Below are 15,203 nucleotides of genomic sequence, written 5' to 3' on the forward strand. Positions count from 1 at the left end.
GGAATTTCATAGCCTGGAACAGTGACCCTTTTCCCCTTGAAGCTCCTTTCCCTTTCCTCCTTCATTTTCTATGTAACAATTCATTAAGATTGGACAGGTGAATAAGACTGTAAGGTAAGACGCCAGCCAATGGGGAAAAAAAGAGTTAACACTTTAGTTAAAATAAATAGGAGGTATACTTCTTGTTGATGTTTTTGCTCTTTGGAGCACTCTCTGGATCAACAGTATAATATTTTGCCTTGTCCAGATACTTCAACTGGAGTGGTGTTCTCTTTCGTTCTGACTCCAAATTTATTTCTTACACAAGAAAGAGTAGCTCTGCTTCTATGGACAGAATTTGTATAGGATATGTGAAATCCTTATGGACTCAGGCCTTCACGTGTTAAAAATGTCCAGCCTCAATAAAGACTACTTCAATCTTCATCTAGTTCCTACAGTACATCTATGGGGCAAGGTAGCAAGAAGGTTTTGGTCCCCTACATCTCAGGATTTATTTCTTACTTTTTTTTAACAAGCCTTCATTTGTTCTGCTCAGCCTTGTCCTTGCTTCTTATATTTCATTGTTCTTCTTAGGCATGAGACAATAGACTCTAACAACATTGGCTTGAGGTAACTTTGCTGACCAATCTTCAGACATGTTAGCTCACCAGGGTAAACGCTCTAACAGTGAAGAAAGACTATGCTGTTCTTAAAAATGACACATCACTAAAGCAGAAAGAGAGAGAGAACGGCGGGGGCGGGGGGGGGAGGGGATGAACTCTACTTCACTGCATTATCTGTTCCTGCTCACCATAACATGGAAGGGACAGCAGGATGTCTACCTGCAGATCCAGAGGAAGATTCTGTCAGGAGTTTAATGACTCCGGCACCTTCATCTCAGCACCCCAAAGAGAAGACCACATGTAATAATTGCTGAAGCCAAAAAAAGAAAGGAGAAGAAATAGAACTTTTATGGTTGGAAGAACATCAATAAAGTGAAAAATATTACTCAGAGTAGGAAAGAAATATCTGCAAGTGATATCTGATGAGGGATTTTTTTAGGGTGATAAAGATCTTCTACAACTCCAAGAAAGAAAAAAAAAGACAATCAAGCCAATTAAAATCCTGAAAAGGTTCTAAAGGTTCTAAATAGCTATTTCTCAAGACAGATTTATAAACTGTCAATAAGCATATGAAAAGACTCAGTCTCATTAATTCTCAGGGATATGTAAAACCACAAGAAGAGGGCTCTGCACACCCACTAATAGGCTTAAAATAAAATCATAACAATAACTTGGCTGGGGAGGACTCTGAGCCAATAATCATTACTGATAGAATTGTCAACAGTTAGTTTATTTAGGGAAGGAGTTGAAAAATTTCTCAAAAATAGAAAATAAAATGAAAATTAGCACAGAAATACCATTTCCGAGGCACTCATCAATTTTCTCTACTAGTTACATACAAAAATGTATGTATGTATATATCATATAAATGCATATGAAAATATAGTTGCCTTGTTCTAGAAAATAACTTTCCACTGACAAGCAAGCAAGAAACCCTAATTAAACTCAGTGGGTTGAAGGGATAGGGGGAGATGATGAGTTTAGATTTTTTTTGCTGCTGTTATTTTTTGTTTTTAAGCAATGGAGCTTTTCCAATTCTTGTTGAGATGAATTCAGGGCGCTAGGTTAAAGAACAGACCCCACCCGTAGATGGAAGCATGCCCTAATCTCTTTCCTCAATATTTAATCCAGGTAAAGAAGTTTGGAACCTGTCAAGGGTAGCTGGCCCATGAGGGTGGGTTCACCTTAAGGCAATGCTATTTTCCTTTCCAGAATTCATGCCTCCATGTGCAGGCCCTAAGACTGGCCATAACGTTCAATTTGGCTGGGTCTATCTTCCTGCCTGAATCCTGATTTCTTTTCCTTTTTTTTTCCTGTCATTTTCTTTCAGGGGCTGGCTAGCTAGTGCTGCTGCAAGGTGTGCTTTTAAACTCTCTAACTAATGCTTTGAACTTTCTTGTGCTTTTTCTAAAGCTCCACTACTGCTACCTGGATTCCTGAAGCCACAGGAATTACCTCCTAGCCAGTTTATCTTAACCAGCTTTCTACTTCAGGCAGCTGTAAGACTTACAGGTTATATGCCCTGGGGTTTTTCTTTTAACACTAATAAATTGTCTTCAAGTTTCCACTTTAGTTCAGGGTTTGTCCTTGAGTTTCCATTTATTCTGTTCTTAAATCCTCTTATAAATGAGATTAAGAACACCAAGACTTGTTGCAGAAAATCGGTATACTGCCTGAAGATGTGTTGTAGTTAGGTAATAAAAAACTGAATGGCCCATAACTAGGCAAGAGAGGTAGGTGGGACATAGGGCACAGAAAGAGAAGATAATTGAGGCATACATTAGTCATTGAGGCGTGGAACAAGTCAGACACACAGAATGAGAGAGAGGTAAAAGCCACATGGTAGAATGTAGATTAATAAAAAATATGGGTAAATTTAAGTTATAAGAGTCAGTAGGACAATCCTAACCTAATGGCCAAACTTTCACAACTAGTAAGTCTCCGTGTTGTCATATATGAACTGGCAGCCCAAAAGAAAAATCTGACTGTGAAAAGAGGACTCCAATTTCCCATGTATCACATGATGGCTTTGCTGGGACTCCCTACGATTTCTAAGACACTTTTTTCCTGATGTTTTGCTTCTCTAATCAGTAGTGAAAATGACCTGATTCCTGCACTACTAGTACAGAGTAAAAGAGTCAGCCAAAGAAAACCTGAAACCAGAGCCAGTAAAAGAAACCCACCCTGGCCCTGAAACCAGAGCCAGTGAAAGAAACCCACCCTGACCGTGAAACTAGGGACAGTGAAAGAAACCCATCCTGGACCTGAATCCTGAGCCAGAAACACTTTGGTTCTGAAACCAGAACCAAAGAAACACACCCTGATCCTGAAACCAGTGCCAAACAAAAACTTTGGCCCTAGAACCAGAGTCAAAACTCCCCATGACCAACTGAATAAAAAAGCCAATCAACAAGAAAAGCAGGCACTCCTGAGCAGAAAACCTACCAATCCCTGAGCACCTAATCTAGCCAATCTGAGCTGAGTCAAGGTCAAGGGGATCAAAATCTGAACAATTCCCTCCCCGAAAATATCCCTGCCAAAACTGAGCCCCTAAGAAGATAAGCCACTCTGCCTGTTCAGATGGCAGCTGCCCTTATCCACCCTGGCAGAGGCAGCTTCTCTCCTGGATTCCTCTTTCCCAAATACACCTCTTGAGAGAGTTTTGGGTGAAGATGTTCTTTCACTGGCACAGAGCAGTATCTCCCTTAGGGGAGCAGAACAGAAGAAGCAACTGATCCCTCTACTAGGAAACTCCCTTGGGAGAGAACAGAAGACAACTTTTCTCTGGAACCAGAGCAGATTGCTACATTTCTGCAGGGGTTTCCCCCTTAGCACAGAACAAACTATAAATAAAATGAAAACAGGTCTATATCAAAAAGCTTATACACAATTACGTGTAGCAGAGACATTCCTACTAGCCAACAAGTAAATATGAACGTGGCTGTCAACTGACGATCACCTCAGAATAATATAATCATACAAAAGGACATTAGTGCACAAGAAAATAGAATAAAGTATTAGCACATGCACTATATATATGTAAAAGATCTGGTGCCCTCTTGAGGAAGAGACCTGGTCAGTCATTCTCATCAAATTAGACCATGAAACCCAATATGGGCAAGTTCAACAGAACTGCCATATATGGGCTGCCCATGCATGCTTCAGCATTCCCAGGGCATAAATTTCTAAGTTTCATGTCATGGAAGAATCATGAAATCTCATTTGAAGGGAGAGAAGCCACTGAAGAAAGACTAAATACTAAATGATGTACATGGCAATAAAATGTGCAGACTAGGAAAGTCTACGGACAGAGAGGAGACAAAGGAGTGGTGATTTGAGTGATTATATAGATATGGGGCATCTTTTTTCATCTTGTCAATGAAAAGGGCCTAATAGTGAAGGGTTATGATAGTTGAATAATGATAAATTTATTGGGAATACTGAATGTTTCTCTTTCAATGTACAGTTACATTATGGGAATATTCTTATACAAATGGTTTCTTGTCTGAGAATAGAACGACAGTCTATTCTCTGAGTGTGTGAGTGGGTTAGCCTGCTTTGCTTGGCTGCTCTAGATCCTTCATTGCACTGGAAACCCTAGCCCGCATGGTACACAGATGACTAGGTGGGAGAGCCTGCGTATTTCCAGGCTGGGCTGTGACCAGAAGGTATATCCAGTTCTGGAGGTTACAGAGAACAGCCTGATGGCACCCATGGTTAGTGAATATCTATAACTCAAGAATAACTAATAAAGGGAATGTTTTTATCTTCTACACAGGTGGCTTCTGAGTCTCCTTTACCTTTTTCTTTAATTCAGGAAGAATTGATTTAATGATAGAGTCTTGCAAATACCACAATCTACAAGAGACTGTAGATTCTGTTTTTTCTTTTGTGTAAAGGGAATGTGAGCATCATGTAGATAGATGTTAAGAACACATTTACAACAAAGGGAAATTCACAAACTAAAGTTAATAAAAACTCATGAAGAATAACCAATATATAATGTAAGGCTCTTTAGTTTTATGATGGCATCATATCTAAGTTAGATGGTTTCTGGTTTTTTTTTATACCAATCACTATAAACATATTTTCAAAAGAACAGCCTTAGGCCCATGGAAAAAGATCTCTTCCTTGATAGATGGTTTGGTCCATATCCTAATACCCAGTAGCCTCATGTGTGTGAGAACGAGTATTCCCATGTAGGCAAGGAAATGCACCTTTCTCCAGAAGATCCTTCAGACTACACTTTTACTGAGCAGCACTTCTGTTGCCTCTGCTTCCTTCCTAACTGTTCCTGTGTTCAAGGTCGGGGTATAATAAATACAGCATTGCAGAAATTAAAGATGAGTAAACCATTGCTTTCCCTCCTGCCTCACTTCCTTATCTTGCAAGGAAAGTGCCAAAAATCCCACAAGGCAATCCAAGGATTGTTTTCATTAAAAATACAAAATGCCCCTGGAGCAGAGATAACCTTTATTTATTAGGTTTACAACACAACATCAACTTTAGGCAAAGAAAAGAGCCAGTGATGGCACTGGCAGTCCTTTGTGAATCGTCCTTTGTGAATACATAACTATTTCAGAGAATTCCAGAAGTAGGGATATGGGGTCAGAGCATTCTTTAATTGGAGGAGGCAAATTGGCTTCAATAATATGGGAAGATTCATAGATAGCTTAATAAAGCACTTTACTAGATAAAGGATAAAAGAACAACTCTCTAGAAAAATCAAAAGACCACATGCAATAGCAAAAACACCATGGATTCTAGATACTGGCAGAGCCGAGACTAAAACTGATGGACAAACATCTACTCAATGGTGACACTAAATGAGCTACTTAACCTCTTTAAGCTTGAGTTTCTCTAGAGAGTTACAGGGATGGTAAAGTCTACTGAGCAGGAACAGAATTCATATACAAGATATCACTTGAAGTTAACATCTGAGGAAAATAATTACTTCTCCTAGTTCCCCTACTGGCTTCTATATATTCAAAGGCATCATCTGTCCATACTGCCTTAAATTTTACTAGAAACATGGATGACCAGGCTTTTAAGTTCTTTGTGTATGCAACGTTTGGCACCTCGCAAGTACAAATCTTATGGCAAGAAAGATAATGATGACATTCCAACAATGATATCTACACCTTCAACAAAAATGATGATGAAAAGTAAAATAATGGTGATGATATTAAAAGCAGGAAATTTCTTGCTACTTGTGGTGGGCCAAAAGACTTGACATTAAACTTGGCTCTATCTATATCATGGACATGTGATCTTGAACAATGGCTTAACCATCTTGGTCCTCAGTTGTATTGTCTGTGAAAGAGGGATTTGCATCAGTACCTTCCTTCAGCAGGCACAGAACTGGGCACATTAGTATCCTGACAACATTTAGAACAGAATTTGGTGTAGGGAGATAATGACACCAGTGTTTGTTGGACAGATAAACAGCAGAATATGTCTGTATGTTCTAAACAGGGCACTATGGTTGGGAAGGGGTTGTCATTATTTGTGAGCTGGTAGTCCAAAGAAAAGTCCAACTACATGGTTATACAGACAGACATATATTTAGGAATATATATATATATATATGCACATATATATATATATATATATGCAAATATATATAAACAATTCATTAAAAAAGAGGTCATCAATTTCAGAGAGAGCAAGAAGGAGTATATGGAAGGGATTATAGGGCGGAAAGGAAGATTATATTATAATCACAAAAATAAAAGAATAAAAGAACTTTAGGATATCCTTTTAAGACACAGACCCTTCATTAGTCATGTGGGATAAAGGTCCTTGGCAGATATTCTGAAATTTCTTTCTAGAAGGTTGGAGAATGCTCTTTGTCACACTGGTATGTAACTGTTCATGTCAGTCTCTTACTATCTTTTAAAATAGAGCATGTCCACTGTACTGTCACCAAGCATATTATAGAAGTAAAATTGATTTGACATACCAAAGCAAGACTTAAATGAAAATCTTGTCTGGAAAATAAATCTAACTACTGTAATTAACAGTGACAACCAAAAGGAACATTCTATACCACTATTATTCTATTATTATTAACATTAGGAAGATAATTCAATTGTCAACATATTTTATAATCATGACTTAGTTAATCCCCATAACATGCTTCATGGCAATAAAGCTATTTATAGCTGGAGAGTCTCAGCTTTAATATCCAAATCATGACCAGCAGCAAATCAAATCACAATTATTCTTATTTGTATCACTTCAACATGAGGAAGGAACTCCAGGGGGCACTTGTCACAGAACAGCCAAGTACTCATTGCCACGGTGCAGTCTTCATCTTCATTACACACATGAATAACAAGATTTCTTCTTGGATATGAACAGCTCCATGGAAGGATGGTAAAAATGATATGCCTTCACAGCTGCCAATAAAACTGCCATTCTAAAATTAAACATCTTTGTGCTTCATAGATTGTTGAAGTAAAAGTTTATTCTTGATAGAATTCTTACAGTTTCAACAACTACCAGTTTATGTGATGTGTAACTAAAACAACAGGAAGGAAACTTTTGCTGAAAAACAATATCACAGATTTGAAATTTTATCATGATTGAGGCATAGAAAAAAATAAATATCTTTAATCCTACACACACTCGTTCCACAATGAACAGGCTTTTGGATTTCATCAGAGAGGGACATTCTATTGGACCACAGACAAGGAATAATGACATCATGGCTAAGAATCTCCCATCTGACTCATGATCAGTCCTCATAGTGCCTGATTGCATTCAGCAATGAGGGTATGGGGATCACAAATGTGAGAATCTGCACAGTGAATACAGTCATGTTCTTCAGACACTTGGCTTCACATAGGAAGACTCAGTCAATTTGCACCTGGCATTCCTATGATCTCTTATACTATACAACAGAAATCATAGCTTCAGAGTGTCAGCAAGAGTTGCCACCTACTGTTGCTTACTGTTATATTTTGCTTTGTTACCACATTTTTTCTACCCTATCCTTGATGCTGGAAGGTAAGAAATGTGACCTTTTGTCAACAAACCAGTTGATTCCAGCTACACAATGTTACCAGCACAAGAGACATGCCACAGAGTTCAGTAATGAATAAACATTAATACAGTAAAAGTCAGCTTGGGAGTAACCTGATCTACAGCAAAAGTTAACAGACTAACAATGGGTTAAAGTAATTTGCTGAAGGCCTCTTGGTGCAACAGTGGCATGAATGTGAACTGAATGTAGATTTGTATCTTAGGTAAAAATATGTATCTTCAGATTTCTTATTAAAGGACTTCCCCAAAAGCACTTGCTAAACAAATGAACACTTACTAGTTAGTAGTTTTCTAAGTATCTGAGATAAATAGAAATGAGTCATGGTTTCTGTCTCCAAATGTCCTGTATTCTGCTACAGAAGGAATTATAGATACATAGAGATTACCATAATAAGTATGATAAAAATGTAGGCAGGGTATTGTGGGCTATAAACTAGGTGATTGAACACACAGTGAGAGATGCAAGGAGGCATTCTGTTACAGTTAGTGCCTGTGTGAAATCTTATAAGGTAAGAAGACAACTGATGGCTTGGAATTCGGGAAGGAATGGGTTGACAGGACATATGACAGAGAAAGCAGGGAGCTAAAACCAGGCCAGAATGGCAAAGCATAATAGCACCACAGACACAATCAAGAAAACACTATGAAGAATGTATTGGTGCCTGACTGTCCAACTATTGGGACAATAAAGTTCTAGACTCTTTAACATTGAATGTCATGAATAGATCCAGCAAGATCAGACATTCCTTTCTGAAACACCATTCTTGAGTAAGAGAGGATGGATATAGAGAACAGAAAGCCGGGAACCAGGAATGGTATATGCAGGTTAACAACTAGTGGGCCAGAGCTTAATGGAGAGCGGAGACACAACCTGACATATCTCCAAGAGGGAGCGCTGCATGGTACCACAGACAGAAGGAATGGTTGGGAAACTGAGATAGAAGGTGGGAGAAAAGATAAATCCAAATTCTTGCAGTGTTGGTAGATCTAGGTGGTGAATTTGAGTGGCTATGCTGTGTTCTCTACTCAGGTGAACTGAGAATTATTCTTAAAAGGTTCCTTCTACAGAGAATGTGCAGGAGCCTGACTCAATCTTCTCATAGGTATCTGTCTATACTATAGGTTGTAACTACAGATGAGCTTTATCCACTTCTTTGATGAGAAGTCAGAACAGGGCTTTGCCTAGAACTGCAGACTCAGTTCTAGAGGTGACCTCAAGTATTTCCAGGTAATAAACCTGAATATCAAAGGGAAGGAAGAAAGGTCCATAAAAAAAAGCAGAAGCATAGAAAAAAGATGACACCTCGGAGGTATCTCTACTTCCAAGTGGAAAAAAATCAAACTTCTAACTTGTCTAATGGAGATCCAAAAGGTCTACCAGATATTACCTTTAGCTTAACATAAAGAAGGATTTCCGACAGCCAGAAGTACTCAGAAAAATGGGCAAGTCAACCTTGGGTATTATTTTATAATAACCAAGTACCACAGCAAATTAAAACAATTGACTAGCTGGAAACAGAAACTCATTTTGCCACAGTTCTAGGAGATGGAAGGCTGAAGCCTGTGAAGTCAAGTTCCTTGCCTAGGTACTTTCACAGTCTTTCTTCTGAATGTGTCTGTACTAATCTTATATATTGAACACTAGTCATATTCGATTAGGGTCCACCATAGTGTGCCTACTTTAATTTAATCCCATCTTTTAAAAAAATATCTACAAACAGTCTTATTTCAAAGTACTAAGGGTTAAAACTTTAATATGAATTTTAGATGGGATGTGGTACAGATCACAACATAATCCGTCAATAGGAATATAGAAAAAGAACTGTGGGATAGTAGAAACTGAAGCATCTAAGTTGGGATGTCCTTGGAGGCTCCCATAGTTCTGAATCTAAGCATGGCTGGGCAACACTAAACGCCTGCTATTAAGCATTCTTAATGCAACATCCTTACTCATATTTTGGAGAAAAAAATACATTTTCATGGCAATCTAAATGGGTCAAAAGCACACTCTTCTATAACATTCTCCAAGGCATCATGCAGGTGGTCAGGGATACACAAATCCACAGGAGTACAAGCAAAGACTATTCTTACCTGTGAAAGAGGACCGACTTGACCAAGGTGACAACATCCCTGCTGGCATTGTACCCTGCACAGACAATAGCCACATGGATAGTCTGAAAGAAAAGGAAAAGAGAAGATGAACTATCATAGAGATAGAAGCAGGCCTTCCTGCCTTGTAGGACCACCGGAGAGAAAAATCGTCCTAATTTCTTTTGGGGATCATAGGAAACAAAAAGCACCGCAAGCAGTCATGGAGAATAACTTGAGACAGTTTTATTAAAGTCTTTTTTAATAGGTTTATGAGCTATCATCATTGGGAGGATACCAAGACTCTTTTCAATTACATTTTAGAGATGGCTGCAATAGTTATTGGCTCAAATGGGTGATTCCCTAACCCTCAAGTTGGGAGATAATGGCAATGGGCAAAAGAGAAGAAATGTGCCACGATGGACCAACATTCAGAGCTTTCAAACTGAGAAGTTATGGTTCAGAGTACAAACTTACAAAACACATTTGTAACTCAACATCTTCACCACTGTTCAAAAGTACAGAGCAAAGCCTCTTTTGAGAAGCAAGCCAATTCATAACTGTATTTATGAAATCAGAAAATGAATCAGACATTTCTAATATAAAATGGTACAATAAATGCTCTCATTTGAAAATGGAGTAATGAAAGAAAACAAAGGACAAACTAGACAACAGCAAAAATGAAACCAAGCAGGGCAAACAACAAAGGCTGAAGTTACTTGTCCAGCAACTATGACTCATGATGACATTATTTAGGTACAATATGTTCAGGAGGACACATCCTTCCAGTAGAATTCCTTGTGGCAACTATAGTTTCCCCTTTAAACTACTTCTATTATATGCCTGTAGTTTTTCTTGGGGGTATATCTCTGGTTGGTAGCATTGCTAGGGTCTGTGCAGCAAAACAGTTTGAACTTCACAGATTCATACCCATTCCTATTGGGCAGACTACATAAAAATCTAACTCAGCAACACATTACCTCAAATAAGTGGTTTGTAGAGAGTTTATTCAAGTCCTTAGGAGTTGTTCTTGAATTTTGCAGGTACAGTGGTGTTCTGTAATTGAATTACAAGTGACAGAAATATCTCTTCATACTCTTAAAGTTGCCAGTCAGGCTGGCACATTTAGGTTGGCTATTCCCCACGGTTTATAAGTTTTGTTTTGTTTTCTAAATTAATTTTAAATGGGGGTTGGTATGAGGATAGAGGAGGGGAAAAGAGAAAAGAAGAAACAGGAAGATGAAGCTGAGCGCTTGAGTATTTCCTGCTAGCTAGAACCCTGCTTTTGGATGATTCCCATGTATCCATCTTGTCATTAATTTTCTTTTGATACACTATACTGTACAAACATTGTCTTCTATTTCTGGCACATTTTAACCAAGACTGGGAATAAATTCTCTAGTTTAGGATGAATTTATTAAAATGTTATGATCTGTCAAAGAATGCACAGTCCCTGATTATCAATTTTGTCCCTCTTCTTGAAGCACAACATTCTTGGAGTCAAAACATATCTCCTAAAAGCTATTCCAAGATATTCCGTACTACAAGCCTTGCAGAAGGATGATCCTTCTAACACCTAATAAATTGAAGAATAGGTGCTTGGCAGATGAAGTATTAGTCTCTTTCACTGCTGCCATGATAACATAACCTAATAAATACCATTAAAGAAGAATGAGTTTATTTGGCTCAAAATTCGAGGTTAAAATTCATCACTGTAGGGAAGTAAAGACTGCAGGAGCTCAATATAACTAGTCACAATTTATCTAAATTCAAGAGCACAGAGCAATGTATTAATACAAGTATTCTAGTTCCTTGACCCTGTGTATATTCATAATGCCCAGAATAGCAAGTGAAGGAAATGGTGCTGCCAACAGTGGGCAAGTCTCCTGACAACCAACCACAACATTCAATACAATCCCTCACAGATGTACATAGAGACTTTCCTCAGGTGATTTCAGAATGTGTGAAGTTAAAAATTAAAACCAACCATAACAATGGGTCTTCTGACTGCCCATGCAGTCACATCACAACTCCTGACTTCCCACTCTCCTTGGAAGCCTCTTCTAGATGTCCCTCTTCTATGCTGATCACACCACTAGATGCTTTGTGCAATGACTTCTGGCTAACAGGAATTCTTCACCACATTTAGTATACCATGGGAACCACATGACATCAGACAGAAACCATAAATTGTTCATCAACCTCCATCTACCCCCATAACCTCTCTGATTCTAATTACTTTCACTTACTCTGACCACTCCCATCACCCCAGTCCTCAGAGGACTTCACTTCATCAGAACATCACTATGTTATGTGGTTGCCATATCTACAGGATTCTTTTTTAAACTTTATTTTTATTTATTCTTTGTGTCTTTCACATCAATCATCTAGATCCCATTCATTTCCCCATCCCTTTATATCTACCCTCTGCCCTTGCCACCTCCCCATCAAAATAAAATTAAAGAGGAAAAAGAAAAAAAAAAACAAAATCTTTTCATAGAAGCTGTAGTGTGACACAGTGAGTCTGGCGGTAAACCTTTTTACTCATATTATCTTGTTCATTGTAAAGAGTCACTGTGAAGGACCAGGAAGAGTAGAGCCAAAAAAAATCTAGCAGGAAGAGTAGAGCCAAACATCTAGGTTAGCTGGTTTAGTGACTCTGTTCCAGGAATTGCTGACCATAAAGTTAGATTATAATCTTGAGAATAATCTTGAGAAACGGGGAGTTACCCCCTTGTGATTATCACTAGTATTTTTGGAATTTTCCAATGATGCCCTCCCTACTCCCTTTGGGTTATGGTTTCTTCTCTTAAATACTCCTTTTCCTAGCTACTCGGGGTCAAATTCCTCTAACCCTGTGTGGGATATGAGTCTCGGCCCCAGCACGCTGGTTCCTGTCAATAAACCTTGTGTGATTGCAGCAAGGATGGTCTCTCATGAGTTCTTGGGGGGTCACGTTATCCTGAGACTTGAGTGAGAGTCTCCCCCATTCCGGGGGTCTTTCAATTGGTCTGGCTCAAGGCCTTTGGTTTCTGCTATGCTGTGGATGCTGGGAACTCACTGGGACTCTTCTTGGATATCATGTTATGGCCTTGTGTCATAAAGATCCTGCATCTTTAAGCCTGCAGGACCAGCCCCTTTCACATTCTCCACCAGATCAGATGGTGTGGGTGTTGGGGTGGGTCAACTCATAACCCTGGTTCTGGGCCTGGGTAGTTGCAGGGTTGGTTAATCCACCATCTCTCCCTTGTTTTTATTAACAGGGTGAGGTCTCCCACATTGCCCCAATTAGTTCATCACTTGCAGCATGAGCAAGTGGCGGGGTTAATCCTCCTGCTTTCATGCACCATCAGGGTCCACTCTACTGTATTGCCCGGACAAGGTGCAGGGCCTGCTCTCCTGAGTGCTTCAGCAGATGAGGGGCAGGGGCAGCTTTCCAGGTCTTATGAACTCAGGACCAGCTCTCCTACTCACCTCAGCTGTGAGGGGGAGAGGGGGAGGGCATATCTCTCCCGCCCAGGCCACCATGTAGTAGATGAAGGGGGAAGCCAGATCTCTTATGCTCACATTCTGAGGGTGGCACACCTGCAGCCTCAATCAACATGGTCAGCTCCACTACACTGCCCAGATGAGGTACAGGGCCTTCTTTCCTGAATGTTGCAGCTGATAAAGGGGAGGGTCAATTCCTTAGCCAGCTGGAAGCAATAGAGTCAGAGGGAGGAATCTATAGGATTCTGAGAGCCACTATAGCAGATTCCTCTGCTGTGGATGTGCTACTTTCCAAACACCCTAATATAAGCTACACAGTCCCGCCACATCTGACCTCCACAGTTGCTCATGTAAACTGCCCTCTCATTCTGTCCCCAGCCTCTTCCTCAACATGATTTCTACCAAAGACACAAGTCACTAATCCCAAGTATCTGTTGCAAGTCTCATGTTCTGCTCTTGTACCTAAGTGCCCAGAAAGATTAAGGGAAAGAAAAGACATTAATAGCAAGCACAATGGGAGGTGGCATCAATCCAAAAATGACTACAACCCAGGTTTTATGCTTCACACCATATGAGCTTTAGTACATTTAAACCTCACAGCTGTGTGAATCAAGTATGGTATTTCATTTTTCTATCACAGATAGGAAACGTGGGCCTGGAGAATATTATGGTTTGAATGTGAACTTACTCGTCCCTATCTGGCACCAAGTTCCATTGTTTGAGTAGTTGATTCCAAGATGGTGGCACTGTTAAAGAAGGCTCTTTAAGCTTCAGAAAGTGGAGTTCAAATCGAGGAAATAAAGAGTACAAGAATAAGAATATAGAAATGTAGGCTCTAGAAATAGGAATATAGAAATATAAAAATATAAAGTTGTGAGCCCAAAACATATTTTGGGAAAAAGGAAGAAAGAGAGAGAAAGAGAGAGAGAGAGAGAGAGAAAGCAAGCTGGTAGTAAATGTTAACCTTTAACAAACACTTTCTGCCTTTAGAACAGACATTCTGGAAGCCACTGTGTATAGAGGTAAACTTCTGTCCCCTACCTCCCAGCTTCCCAGCTATGCAGGCATTAAGGACAAAGGTTAGCTTCTAACTATTGCTTCAATGGACCCTCTGATTGTATTCCCTTAATGTTTAACTGTGCCCCCATTTGACTCTTCTCACTGTCTTGCATTCTTTCAGGGACAATGAAAAGTGGCTGTCTTAGCCACAAACTTTGACAAACATCATAAGTTGATATCTTATAACCAAAAGTTGTAAAATTTAAGATGTATTGTGATGTTAAGCCTGACCTCAAGGTTGTAAAAGCTCTTTGAATCTGGAGTTGATTTTACTATAAAAAGAGGCCTAAAACCAACACCTACTGACACAGCTACAGAAGTGCAGTCTCTGGCTGTAGTCACAACTATTGCTGTGCCCATGGAGATTGTTTTTTCTTTCTTTTTTTTTTCTGGAATAAAGTTTATTTCTGGTTTAATAGGCTTGGTGGACTGTCCCTTCACCATTTGCACGACCTTCCAGGACCCAACAGAAGTAAGCAGAAGGGTGGAAGGTTGACAGTTATGTGCCCACTCTGTTTCCTGGATGTCTATAAAGTGTGGGGAATTGCCTCATATTCCCATTGGCCCAGTTATGAGCCCTTCTCACAAATATGTGTCCCCTAACATGATCAACTATATCCTCAAGAGACCTGAAATAAAATAAAGCTTTCTTCTTTCAAATGGCTTTTGTAGAAGTAACTAATACATAAATTAGCATTTAAATTGTGGAAAAGAGCTTCTAAAAATATATACAGTGTGCCTTTAGCAATATCTCTTAATGAATTAAAATACAGTCTCTTATGTCCAGGATCTTCAGGCATTCTGTAAGAAGGTCATGCTCTCTACATGGAGCACTTAACCCAATTCCAAGATTCAAGAGATATAAAATGTAATTATTTGGGATAGGAATGTTACTGATATCCTACAGGTAGAGCTAGG

At 39.3% G+C, this 15,203-nt stretch overlaps 1 protein-coding gene across 7 annotated transcripts in view; it reads right to left on the reverse strand.

Annotated features, from left to right (window-relative positions):
• Window positions 1-15,203, reverse strand: part of Large1 (LARGE xylosyl- and glucuronyltransferase 1) — a 464,139-nt gene that overhangs the window by 198,486 nt on the left and 250,450 nt on the right. For all 7 annotated transcript variants that reach the window (XM_075976475.1, XM_075976470.1, XM_075976476.1 and 4 more), the window contains one exon: window positions 9,741-9,823. In XM_075976475.1, coding sequence (XP_075832590.1) covers window positions 9,741-9,823 — 83 coding nt within the window. The remainder of the gene's footprint in view (window positions 1-9,740; window positions 9,824-15,203) is intronic.

This window comes from Microtus pennsylvanicus, chromosome 6 (genome assembly GCF_037038515.1).
Source record: "Microtus pennsylvanicus isolate mMicPen1 chromosome 6, mMicPen1.hap1, whole genome shotgun sequence".
NCBI lineage: Eukaryota > Metazoa > Chordata > Mammalia > Rodentia > Cricetidae > Microtus > Microtus pennsylvanicus.